This window comes from Hemicordylus capensis, chromosome 1 (genome assembly GCF_027244095.1).
Source record: "Hemicordylus capensis ecotype Gifberg chromosome 1, rHemCap1.1.pri, whole genome shotgun sequence".
Classification (NCBI taxonomy): Eukaryota; Metazoa; Chordata; class Lepidosauria; order Squamata; family Cordylidae; genus Hemicordylus; species Hemicordylus capensis.
Window position 1 is genome coordinate 384,900,914 of NC_069657.1, and position 14,203 is coordinate 384,915,116.

Genomic DNA, 14,203 nt, shown 5'->3' on the forward strand with positions numbered 1-14,203 from the left:
GTATTTCCACTCCTGCAGAGCTCTTCCAGAGTGTGAGGTGTGCTTCAGAGTTTAAAAGCTCTGGCACAAGTGCGCTCATGCAGAGGACAAGACAAGTTGCATGATTCTTGTGCTCCTAGGAGCGGAAGTTGTGTTCCTAGGAGCGGAAGCTCTTTGTCAGTCAAGATATCAGCCTTTGGGTTTTGAGGATTACCTGCAGTGTTCTTGTTCCTTTCCCCCATGCCCCTCTTCTTTTTCTGTAATCCTCACTCTCATTCCTAATTCTCACTCTTGCAGGAAGTACAAGCTAGTATCTTGATCAGAGCTTTGTCCTCCCCCACTCATTTTTGTATATGGCTGCTATTGGGTATGGGGCTTGGATGAGGGGAGAAGACAAGGAAGAGACTCTTAACCTGAGGAGGGAGAAGTAACTGAGGATAGGTAGGACAGAATGGAAGCAAAGATGGTGTAAGTGCAAAAGAGATGTGAAAGGAGGAGGCACCTTAATCTCCAGTTTATCCGCTGCACTGGTACTTTTAATCCCCTTCCTTCCACTGGGCCAGCCCTCTAATGAAAAATTTAACTGACAGAGTGCATGTATAATAGACTGCTTGTTTGAAGTTACCCAGTAGATGTGACAACATACTTCTGCCAGATGCAAGGTTTGAGGAATTTTTCCAGAAAGGACAGTTTAATAGTAAATCTTGATACCATGAAGTTTGTGCTGACCCTCAGTTTATTTCCTTTGGCCAGTGGAAGTACTTTTATTTGCTCATCTACACTTGTTCTGACAAGTAGATCTTTGATTGTGATTTTGGTCTGACAGATTAGCTAAAAATTTCTGACTTTTTAATACTTTGTACCATTTTGTACTTTTTAATTCAGATCTAACTATTCCATATGTCTGTCCTATCAATCTACCTACCTACATTGAATTACTATTTAGTTCAAGTAACTTTGTGACCATTTTTACATGCATGCTAATAGAAGATGGAAAAGGAATGTATCAGGTGTAGAACATAAACTTTCAGTACATTTCCTTAAGAGGAGAGTTATATTGTATGGTAATGAAAATTAATAATGTGTTATAACCCAATCAAAAAGATTAGTCTTAGGAATGCCAGTGGAAAAATAATTGCTATAAGAGAAAAGATCTTATACTGCCATTTTTTCTTCCTTGTACTACTTATTTTCAAGGTCTGTGCCCAAAATGTCTACAAGTATGCATGTGTATGTGCATTTTACCTGTAGGATACTGGAGTAATAATGAGATGTGCCCTACCACCCATAGAGTCTCAATTTCAGCAATAGTAATCAGTGTTAAATCAGTGGAAGTATTGATAGTATGTGCAAGCACTAACAAAGAGATGGAACATATGCTCAAGTATAACTAGTGCATGGCACATATATGATACAAACTCTGGCCAAACTCTAGTCACCTTGTCTAGGTGACTAGACAAGTCTTTGACAATGTACTGCTACCTCTGAGTTTTCTGTTAGTCTTCCACAAACCCCAGTCATTGAAAAATATGAGTTAGGACAGATGATGTCTGGGGAAATACAGAGAGGAGTCAAAGCAAAAAATGCAGTGAACAGAAGCGCAAAGTACTGAAGGAAGGAAGGCAGCAAGCAAAGTTGAAGAAGTGGCAGAGAGAAGTGTTGTTGGTGGTGGGAAAAGTAAACTAAATGGGAAAGTTGTCCAGGAAGCCAGGACCATGAAGGAAGAATGGATTGAGTAAATATATCATATAGCTGCTGTCCCACTTCTTAAGCTCTGTGTGTTATAATGAGAGATGGTGTGCTTGAAAAACAGGGGAATGGTTGTCAAGAAATTGTGTACTGGACATGTGACAACAGCAGCACATACTAGGCTTACCAGGCTTCTTCTAATCACTAGTTGTTACTAACAGCTCACTGGAAAGGCGCAAAGCAAAACAACAACAAACTTAGACCAGAGAAATGACGAGTACAATTTAACAGAGAAATGTCTCCAGTTACCAGTCTATTTGGATCTAGGACTGTTCAGGCCCCTGAGGAGATCATACAGACTGAATCCATCACACAGACTTCTCCTGCAAAACTGAAACCACATTCCTCAGTTTGCTCACATATCCTGCGCTTCCTGAGCCTTCCTGTCTTGCCACTTACAGAGGAAGTACATGACACCATGCAAGATGGAAAGTAAACGAAGCAGGGATGGGGTAGTACCAACTTTCTATCGGGTCAAAGAAAGTGATATAGTAAAATTTTAGGTGACTAGACAAATCTTTGACAGTGTGTTTCTCAGGGGACTAGAAATACAAATGGAAAGGGGAATAAAATTGTGGGGTTTCTTCCTCAGTCAAAAGTGTTCCCACAATATCAAGAAAAAATATTGAAACATGTTGACCATGCAGTGCTCAGAACACAACCTGTTAAATGTGACAGCATGTGCCCTGAAGAACCACAAGAAACCTACATAGGATGGAGCTCTAAATACACTTATATGAAAGGAAGCACTATTGAAATCCATTGATATTTTTCCAAGTCGTGTGTTTCTAATGAGGGTATAAATGCTTAAAATGAAATGGAACAGGAAGAATTTTGAGTGTCTTTAAAATAACCGTTTGTGTGTCTTTTGGCTGCTGTATCACCAATGCCACTTGCAGTCTGTATCCTGGAAATCCATTTGCATAAAGAAACTTCAGAACATAGTTTGCATTCATCCCTTGAACCAAAACCACTGCATTTTAAATTGAATTTTGAAGAATATACCGAAACAAACAAAGAAGTCTATAAAAAGTGTGATAACATTTAATTATATAGATAGATATAGTCAATATGTATACATTTCTTTATGTTAGAATCTCCAGCAAAATTGAGAGAAGCTATAAGGACTTGGGAGAGGCGGTTGGCCTAAGAATCAACAGTAAACCACAAATGAACAATGTACTCCTATTAATAGCCAAAGTACATAGTTTCTTTGAGGAAGAGCTTGTATGTTTGAAATGTATACACATTGGCTACCATTGAGATTATCTATGCTCTTGAAGGAGGGCATGATTTCAGGAGGCACAAGCGACTGTGGAGGGAAGGGGTGGTATCACCAAAAATTGCCTCATCTCCTTATGCAACAGAAAACTTGATGTGTATGCACAGTTAGTCTGGATGCTGATCACTGTTTTATTAGGGGTGGGGGAGTTATCCCCCCTCCCCATGCATTATTTTTGGACGCTGCACTTTGTGAAGCGTGGCTACCTCTCTGGCAGCTCCACAGTGGTTATCCAGCATAGCTAGCCCAGCCAGAAGAAGAAGGGGTGAAAGCTAGGCTAGCAGTGTTGGGGAACTGCTCACTCATATATCAGGGTGTTGACATCTCAGAGCATGCCATGAGTGCATCTAAAGACTGCCAAGGGAAAGGGGAGGATCAAGGCACTCTCCCCTGCCCCTCTGCACAGAAACAGATCTGTTGGAAACATCACTGCAACATCTACTGCTGGGGCATAGCTAGGGGAGAGGAGGCCCATGTTCACCCCTCTCTCTGGCAGCCCTTTAGAGTGAGAGAGATTATTATTATTATTATTATTATTATTATTATTATTATTATTATTATTTAATTATTTAATTAATTCAATTTCTATACTGCCCTTCCAAAAATGGCTCAGGGCAGTTTACACAGAGAAATAATAAATAAATAAGATAAGATGGATCCCTGTCCCCAAAGGGCTCACATTCTAAAAAGAAACATAAGATAGACATTAGCAACAGTCACTGGAAGTACTGTGCTGGGGGTGGATAGGGACAGTTACTCTCCCCCTGCTAAATAAAGAGAATCACCACGGTAAAAGGTGCCTCTTTGCCCAGTTAGCAGAGGATTATGAAGAAAATATGGATGAGTGGAGCTGGGGAGCCCTTGGGGGCCCAGGTTCTTTGAACCCATCTACTCAATTATAGCTACACCCCTGTCTGCTGCCATAAATGCAATAGCAACCATGGTAGCAGCCTCAGCTTCAGCTATAACCAATAACAGCTCCTTTGGAAAAAGCATCAGGACTAGTACAAGAGCTGTTTTCCAAGCCTAAAGGCAACACCAAGTTGCTAAGAATCCAGCAAAAAGAAGGCAAAGATATTGGTAGCAGAGATGCGTCCCCTCCAGGCCATACAATTGCACTACAGAGAAGGTGTTGGGGTGCCCAGGTTCTTGCCAGTCAAGAATTGTGCTCTCTGAGCTGCCCAACTTGGCCCTGTCTGAGCTAGGCCCTGCAATGGCCTTCTTTCCTAAAATGTAATGAAATGGAAGAAAAATGCCAAATAGTTTATTAGCAGCAAGCTGATGAGACTTTCAGCCTTGGATAAACAAAAAATATCTGTTGATTCAAAACAGTTTCTAAGTATACTAGCTGTAAACAACATGAGTTAAACTGTCAGGAACTATTGCCTGCTGACTTCTTATTATTTCAGCCACAAAACTGTGGAATAAACTATTATATGGTGTCACAAAGGATGTGGAAATAATCTTGGGAATACACACATCATTTCATGCTCAGTAAAAGTACATAGCACAGTCCTCCTGGAACCATACCATTTCAAAATGCTGGCAGGGGATCTCATATCTAAATAGCAGCATGCTAGAGGTGGGATAGGCTTGGAATCTTAATGCTAGGATCCTCTGTTGGGAATGTATTCAGCCCACCTGCACTGTTAAGTGGTATACCTCTTCAAGACCACTACAATGTGGTTTTAGTGTCTAACTACATAGATATGTAAAAGCAGAAATACAATGAAACACCAAAACTGTATCCCACCCCCGCTTTTAAAATGTCCTGGCTTCAGGAGAAGGTGATTTTAGAGCAAAAAAATGATAAGGCATGCTTAAATCTGTCTGCTAAATTTATCTACTCTTATTCTGTATTGATTTCTGTATTTTATCTAAGATCATATTAAATTCTTGGAACTGTCTGCCATTTCTCCAGTTTAAACTCTGTGCATGTGCACACATATGCACACACATCTGGAGTATGCATTCAAACAAAAATACATAGTGTTGCTGGAGTCCATAGACTATAGAGACTGATATCTTTTTAACAGAAAATTAGCTGTTAGTGAATCCTGCTTTAATCCCTGTTAAAAGCAGTTCTTTTCTTCTTCTTAAGGCTATTTTTATTAGCCCCTGGAAGCTGGATATGGATACATGAAACAATATTTAGTTATTTCTGTTTTGCATTTCATTGCCTTATTGTTTTGGTTCAAGTGTGCATTGCACTACAGTGTTATACAGGAAGCCTAATTTTGAAGAGAAATATACTACTTATAGTTTTTACAAGAGTTGTTGGAAACCAAGAAATAGATGTTAGTTAAATACCAAGAAGTAGGGAATGGCCAAGAGTATAATCACAAACCCTATTGCTCTTAATAAAGAACACATACTTTCATTTTGGGATAAGGAAATACTTTCTCAACTTAACAGCATAAAATTCTAAGGGGGTTCCTAATAGGCTTACTATTTCTGAATTGTTATGCAAAGGGTGGTGATATATATACACTATGTATCGATACAATTATGGATTGTATGTAACAGATGTTTATGTTGTTAAACATATGCTGTTTAACATCTACATGAAACTGCTGGGAGAGGTCATCCAGGGACTAGGACTGAGTTGTCTGCAATATGCAGATGACACTCAGCTCTATCTCTCCTTGTCACCTGATCCTAGGGAGGTGGTAGATGTCCTGAATTGGGGGCTGGAGGCTGTAATGGGTTGGATGTGGGCTAATAAACTGAAATTGATTCCGGACAAGACGGAGGTACTGTTGGTCAGTAGGAGAGCCAATCAGGATGAGGAGATTTTACCAGTTCTGGATGGGGTTGCACTCCCTTTGAAAGAGCAAGTACACAGCTTGGGGGTATTACTGGACCCGGCTCCACTTTTGGAAGCTCAGGTGGAGGCGGTGGCCAGGGCTGCCTTTGCACAGCTTCGGCTAGTGCGCCAGCTGCGTCCCTTTCTCGAGAAGGCAGATCTGGCCACAGTTACCTATGCCTTAGTCACGTCACAGCTGGATTACTGTAACATGCTGTATGTGGGGCTGCCCTTGAAGAATATCCGGAAACTGCTGTTAGTGCAAAACGCGGCAGCTAGGGTTTTAACTGGAGCTGCCCAGTGGGAGCACATCACACCCATTTTGAAAGAGCTGCACTGACTACAAGTTTGTTTCTGGGTGCTGGTTTTGACCTTAAAGCCCTTAACGGTTTGGGCCCAGGATACCTGAGGGACCACCTGCTCCCAAGGGTTGCTTCCCCCTTGACGCGGTCATCTGAGGGGGCTCTGCTCCAAGTGCCGACAATGAGGGAGGCTCGGTTGTCGTGCACACGGGACAGGGCCTTCTCTGTTGCTGCCCCCAGACTCTGGAATGCTCTCCCGGTGGCTATTCACTCCTCGGTCTCCATCACAGCTTTTAGAAAGCATGTTAAATTGTGGCTTTTTACCCAGGCTTTTATTTGATTGTCTCTGCTGCTGCTGCTGTTTGTACTCTGTATTGCTTTTATGCTTGTGTTTTAAAATTTTAATCAGATTTGTTTTATATTTTTAGCTTAATATTTTAATTGTGTCTTTTTTACAATCTTGTTCTTAAATTTTGCTTTAAACCGTCTTGGGATTGTTTTAATGAAAGGCGGTATACAAATTTAACAATAAATAAATATGTAACCTATGTAATTATAAATTATTTGCTTATTTTTTTATATTTGGTGGTACTTCACTATTTAATTTTTATTTGTGATATATGTATTGTGCAATTGACTTTTAAAATATATTAAAGCATTTTAAAATATTCTTGTATAAATTGGCTATAAATGAGAGCCTGTTCCTTTTTCAGGATCAAAGGTAGCTTCAGATGACTTTAACTTTCTTTACTGCACCACTGTACGTAATCAAAACACTCAAGTATAAGAACTGTTTTAGAATAGCTTTGAAAAGTGAGCCTTGAGAATAGATTGATTGTGACTCGAATGTTATCTCATCAAGTAGATCATTATTGGGGGAATGATGCTCTGGAGTTGCAAGTATTTTGATGGTATCAAGGATAAAACATCTTAATACAGACCAGTTTTTTAAGAGATACATGTAGGCAGGCATATAGAGGGCCATTTCACTCAGTCACCGGCCCAAGATGCAGAGGCAAAACTCTGTGAGCATGCCCACCTGGACGTCATCAGAAGGATGTCCTTCAATCGTGTGGGGATGCTGTTCATCTGAAAGGACCCTAAACATGTGCTCTAAAACACTGTAAGGGTGGGTGTGCTCACAGAGTGTCACTGCCCTCCATGCATGTTGGCTGATGATCGAGTGAACTGGCCCAGAGAGAACTATAGGTTCTTCATATCTTGATATTGTCCAGGTCCTGAAACACAGTTGACTTTTCCTATAGCTCTCTTTGGAAGATAACCCAACTGTGGGCAAACAACTAGTTCCTTTTGTTCTGGTGTAATGAACCCCCTTCAGATGTTTCAAAAGTTTGTAGCAACAATACATGGAGAGACAATCAGGATCATGCTCACTGACAATGCTCCAACATCCACATGTTGACCATTCTTTTGTGTGCAGAGCTTAAGTGCGAACAAATTTTATTAGGTCCCCTGGAAAATGCAGGGTCTTGTATTGTACAAGTTATATGGGCTTTCTCTGGACAGCATAATTGTTCCTCTGGTACCATTTATCAGGGTACCAGACTTGTACGGAGAAGGCTCTGTTTACAAAGGAATGACTAGCATTTGAAGAGCAGCGTGGGCCTGTTCCATAAATTCATTTCCTCTCCCATGAACTGATGCCACATACTTTTAAAATGTCTGAAAAATCTAATGTCAGAGCTTTAATCATACAGTATTGCTCTCTTTGCCTGCCCACTTCAATATCACATAGATTAGTGCTGTCTCTTTGAGCTTAATGAAAACAGCAAACTTGGGGTGAGTTTGTACATTAATATTATAAAGGGTTTCCTAACGCTGATGTTTGAAATAAATGCTGAAATCAATGCTGTTCTTTTATGGTGATTGTTCTTAAGAATGCTCTCCCATGTGGTGAAAAAGAGGTACAGCAACAAAGCTCAGGTATCTGACTTTAGTGAAAAACAAATGTGAAGTTGTTAAGTGTCCCCATACAGATTTTAAAGGACAGATGTGCATTGGGATGACAATCCATGCAGATATACACATGTCCGTGTGCACATATGAATGTCATGCATAACTGACAGTTCTGAAGCCACATATCTGTTATATGTACAGTTTGCTGCCTGGAATAATTTGAAATAACTCTGAATCCTTACTTTTTTTGCAATCAAGAATGTGAAACTGCTGCAGCAATAAAGACAGACCATGGAGAAGATGTTCAGCAGGTACAGGTAAGACCTTGCAGTTTTATGAACAATATTCCATTTCTATTTCATGGAGGAAAAAAGAACCACTGCTTTTCATTTTTCATATTTAATTATGTTTCTTGCAGTTATTAAATTGGAAGAATATAGTACTTGTTGATCTTGTGAATCTGTGAAGTTCTCAAAATCATACTGTAATCCTTACCATGCCAAAAGAATAGTACTGCTCATTTATCTTGTAATGATGGGCCAGTTCACATATATACAACAGAGACTTCTCAGCTCTGGCTTATTTGATGACTCTCAGCTAAATGTATGAACTGACCATTGAAAGCCTCTGTATTTGGGAAGATGTGAGGTGAGATGTGAAAGTGGTGTTGCTAATGAAAGCTTATGTAAGTCATTACTATACTTGATGCTGCAGTCATAAAGTGATAACCTTGTGTGTGTAAACTCAGCCTGGAATCAGTTGTTTTCCAGCATGGATTAACAGCCAACTATTTGAGGGGGCTCAACAAGATTTATATCTTGGAGGCACATTCCTTGTATATATCCTTAAGTTCACATTTGTATAATTTACAAGCAAATGTTAATATAGCTCATAATCCTGTGGTGAGAGCTTCTACAAAAATATGTTTGCTCATGACTTCCCTTCTCTACCTTTGTGTCTGTTGGCTGAATGTTGGAAGTGGGTTTTTCTTCAGTTTTTAGGTTTATCTTCTTCCCGAGCTTCTCTATTGTCTTGAAAATGCTTAAGTTATTTTGATTTGGTATGGGCAAAGGACCATGGGATGTACACATTTTAGGAGGCAGCAGGGCTCAAGCCCTGGAATGCCAGGTAGTTCCATCATTCAGTCCCTATCTTGTCTTCATATGGACTCAGCAAGTCCCTAGAAGGTACACTGTTGCTTTGTTTTTAAAGATGGGGAAGATGCTTTAAGTGGCAAAGAGTTTCATCCTTCAGATTTCAACTCCCTTCCCAGAGCCTCTAAAAATCAAGCCTTCAATTCAGTGGGTAGATGCATTGTTTCTCCAGTGCAACTGCGTGTAAATGGGTGCACAACAGTAAGGCACTATGTAGCGTACAGCTTACAGTGGGTGGAATCGTCTTCAGCAATGCTTAACAGTGGCCGGGGTCTTGGGCAATATTGTAATCCTTGGTATGAGAACTAGTTGTCACAAGTGCATCCTAATTTTCATCTACAAAATGATGAATGGTATGGGTTTGCCTCATCTGCTTTGGTAATCTGGAATAATGTACTCTGCATGTACTTTCTCTACCTGCTCCCACTTGTGGAAAGTAGCCAGAACTATATCCCATGCCTCCCAGGTACATAGGAAGCTGCTATATACTGAGTCAGACCATTGGTCTATCTAGCTCAGTATTGTCTTCACAGACTGGCAGCGGCTTCTCCAAGGTTGCAGGCAGGAGTCTCTCTCAGCCCTATCTTGGAGATGCCAGGGAGGGAACTTGGAACCTTCTGCTCTTCCCAGAGCGGCTCCATCCCATGAGGGGAAGATCTTCAGTGCTCACACTTCTAGTCTTCCATTCATATGCAACCAGGGTGGACCCTGCTTAGCTAAGGGGACAAGTCATGCTTGCTACCACAAGACCAGCTCTCCTGTCTTTGACTCTCCTTGGCCATGCCTCCTACAAATAGTACTCCACACCTCCCAAGTGCTTGGCATACTCACAGACATCTCTTTATTTTCATTGGTGAAATGTTGAGTATATTTTGAGGGCCTCAGAAGGTCTGTCTTGGATGCAAGAGGAATAGTTCCTTTCTGCTTGGGGCAGTTGGACATAAGAATCTGTGTCCATCCAGAGAGCACCAGTTAAAAAACATACATTCCGCAGAATTCCAGCAATGTGTACACTGTTGGTGCTACCTCTGATTAGCTACTCTTTGCTGCTCTCTGAGGTTAGCTGTAATGCATTTGTTTTTATCATATAATAAAGATTGTTTTTTTTAAATGTGCAGTTCCAAAAGAACATTTGTGCAATTCAAAAATTCAAGTTGTAAAAAAGTTGTATTATGTTAGCTGATGTAAAAAGTAACAAAAATATGAAAAATATAGTCCAGCAGGCTCTCCTAGAACCCCAAATCCTGATACTACAAGCAACTTAATTACCATGAAGAAATATCTGAAGCTAAATTGTAGTAGATCATGCTTAAGGATGCTATGCAAAACTTATTTCCTTTATCGATATCTCTGTCAGTGTCCAGACCTTATGAGATTTTGTGGAGAAAATGTTCTCTGAACATGCAGAATTCATTACTAATGACTAGAATGCATAGCTGTGTTGAAGCAGTGTGTGCTGCATGAACAAATAACAACCACATACTGTACTTCTGTGCTTTCCAAATGCTCCTTTACAAAAGCCTTGTAATACCGAATGTCTTGATTTTGGCAGTGGTTGGGGATGGGAATCTTGGGCTTCAGTCTGCAGATTATATATTATATGACTATGGGGTTCATGCAAACTGCAATGTAACATAGACAAATAATGAGCCTACACCTTTCCCAGGTTTGGGCCAGTTCCCCCCTGCATTGGGAAATTAAAAAGTCTATGTGCTTATTCTGTCCCACACTTTCTGATTGCATTTGCTGTAAATGTCTGGATAGAGTTTCTTTTCATAATCTACATAGATTATGTTTTCTATGTTTTCTTCTACATAGTTTCTGTTAATTCCCCACACATAGGTTTACACCTATTCTTCAGTATTTTGGCAGAAAACCCCACTCTCATTTTCTCCTTAAGGAGCACACTCCAACTTTTACCTCAGTCTATCTTGAACCTCAGCAGAGAATGCATTGTAGGAGCCCTCTTCCTTCTTTCTGGCTTTCTGTAAAAAGATTAATAAACTAAAGTTGTAATTTTTATATTTCCATTTTTTAAAATTCCTTACTGCTGCTTCTTATCTCTCCAAATTTACATTTCACATCTTTATTTTCTTTGCTTTTTCCCCCTCCGTCTCTCTCAAAAATAGAAGTGGGGGGCAGGGAAGAAAAGAACATTCCTACATGCCTCCCTGGGGTGTTCCCTTTTCTCACCCCATAGCTTTTTTCTTTTTCTTTTAAGTGCACCATTTGTGGATCCGTGGATGGACACCAAAAGTGCTAGTTTTGTTTGGGAGAGACACATAAAGATGACTTCTGCTCCATTTGCCTCAGTTTTACATGGCAAACTCACAGAAACAGAGCTTTGAGGCCATGGGCTCTTTTGTGAGAGCAAGCGTTTCTGATCACAGATATGCTAGTGGGTGTTGATACTCTCTCTGCCCGACCACATATAAAAGTTTTTGCATTTCAGTCTCAGTCCTGCAAGAATGGCAGTGTTGAAAGGTAAGCTTTAGAGGGTTCCAAACAATGGTTCTCAACAGTTGTGAATATACAGGAACCATTAGAAGAACTACTATTACATATAAGAAACTTCCCATATTATTCATACTCTTCTCATGTTAAAATACTTTATGTTAAGGCATTACTGTTTCAGACTGAGAAAAGGGAGCCTCTTACCTCAGGTAAAGGTTACTTTTAACCTTCTGGTTATGAGGAAGGTGATTTCCAAATTTCAAAATGCCAGTGCTCAGAAAGGAGATTCACTGGGTAAGACGGAATATCCTCACTTCCAAAAGTCATATGTTAGTTAAAAGAACTAGTGTCTTTCCATTTACCTAGGGGCCTGTTTTCATAGTACCTGGTAAGCCTGGGCACCTGAAAAACTGTTGAATCTGATACAACCCAACATGAAAATAATCAGAATAAAAATGAGGACCCTTTAAAATGGTCAGATAGTCAATCATGTTGGATTTTCAGTCTGAATTTCCAACTTAAATTGGATATCCCGTTGGGATCACTTGCAACATTAAAAAACAACAACCCAACCCTGAATGGCTGGGCAGAAAGCTCTGAAATTTCACAAGGTGGTAGTGCATTATAATATCATTAAGTGTTTGGACTTTGAAGGAGATTGGTCCACTTGTTGATTTTTAATGGATTTTTTTTTTAAAAAAACTATTCAACGTGCATAACTGCTTTGTTTCATGACAGAAGTTTTTTAAAAGTTCATGAAATGAAGCCCCCACCCTGAACATGAAGCATACCTTATTTTAAATAAACTGCTCTTTGCCTTCATATCAAAGGAGTATGCACCCATGTTATAACTCAGGAATGACTGGGCAGAAAGTTGTCAAATGTTTCATGGTTATAGTGCATGGCCACAGAGTTTGATGCAAACTGGTCCACCCACTGATTTTTCATTTTCATTAAAAAAAAAAATTCTAGGTCCATAAAACTGGTAATACAAGTGGTACAGTATATTTGGAAAGACAGCAAAGACTGTTAGGAAAAGGATAAGATATCTGTGTCCCTCCCCAGAAGTGCTTAATATTCATTTATTGGTTTAAATTTGCTGTATCCCTAAGACTCTAGTTAGTTAACTCATGCTATTTCTTGATCTTGGGAAGTAACTTGCCTAGGGATCAAGAGGTGGCTGGTTGAAATCCCTGATGGTATTTTCCCCAGATAATGGGGAACACCTATATTGGGCAGCAGCGATATAGGTAGATGCTGAAAGGCATCATCTCATACTGCACAGGAGCTGGCAATGGTAAACCCCTCCTGTATTCTACCAAAGAAAACCACATGGCTCCTTGGTCACCAGGCATTGACACCAACTCAACGGCACAGCTTACCTTTACCTTTAATAATCCTGTTAGGTTACAAATGGGGAATAGAGGGGGCTGAGTCTGTGGCTTGGCCAAGTCATGTACTGACAGCAGCTTTGGACTCTGAAACAAGCAGGGAGACAGAAAGGGCAGGTGAATTATGGCTTCCCTTCTGTAGCTTGTTTTGGATGCTGAGATCAAGCATCTCTCTCCTTGTAGGAAAAGATGCATGAACCCACCTTGGACATTTGAAGCATAATAAAAGAAGTAATGCAGTTCACTGGCTCTTTCTGTACTCTATTTATTTTGAATGTCTGAAGCTGACCTGAGACCATAATAGCTTACTTGGACGTTGAAACCCCCATTTGCAGGTCAGTTCATGGAGAGCACTGGTACACAAACCCTTTTGGAGGGGCATGTTTTCATTATATCTATCTCCCTCATTTTACATTTTTAGAGGTGTTTTAGCATGCAGCTTGCTTTTTCAGGGGTACCCTGTAACAAAGTCACCTTTATGAAACCAGTTTTTTCTGCAATGCAATTTCATAAATTTTGCCATAATGGCTCATTTTTTGAAAATCTTCTGGGTCATAAATATGAATTTACATTACAAAGCAAATACTTGTCATAAAAAAACAACTTATGAAATGACCCATTCCATACAGTTTCCAAATGTGCATTTGATTGCTGATTGTTCAACTCAAATTATAGGCCCTGTTGGAACACAACATACCTCCCCTGAACTTGGCAGTTCTTAGCCACTGAAGACAGATTTATCCTGTAAGACTTATTCATATGTTTTCCAAGAATGTGAAAAGAAAAAAGTCGAGTTCAGAAATCTCTTCTGTTCAACACATTTTGGAACATGATGTGAAAAGATTTTTGCTGAATCTCTTTTTAAAATATTTGAAGCCTGCAGGCAGGGTCTGTTATTTTTAATTTTCATATAGCACCTAATAATTTTAGATACACTTTTATTTTTATTTTTTTAAAAAACACCCAATAGACCTGTTTTGCCAGGGACATTGTGCACAACTAGATATGGAAAACTCCAGTTGACTTCAGTAGAATATGTGTGTGAGTAACTGTGTACAGGACATGAGCCTCTTAACTGGATTTTAAGATAATTTCTAAAATATTTTATTTAGCTGGCTGTCATGAAAACAAACTATTTCTTTGCATTGGATGCACTTGCACCAATAGTG

At 39.8% G+C, this 14,203-nt stretch overlaps 1 protein-coding gene across 2 annotated transcripts in view; it reads left to right on the forward strand.

Annotated features, from left to right (window-relative positions):
* FMN2 (formin 2) overlaps positions 1-14,203 on the forward strand; it is a 293,915-nt gene that overhangs the window by 66,031 nt on the left and 213,681 nt on the right. For both annotated transcript variants that reach the window (XM_053300841.1, XM_053300851.1), the window contains one exon: positions 8,294-8,352. In XM_053300841.1, the coding sequence (XP_053156816.1) occupies positions 8,294-8,352 (59 nt within the window). The remainder of the gene's footprint in view (positions 1-8,293; positions 8,353-14,203) is intronic.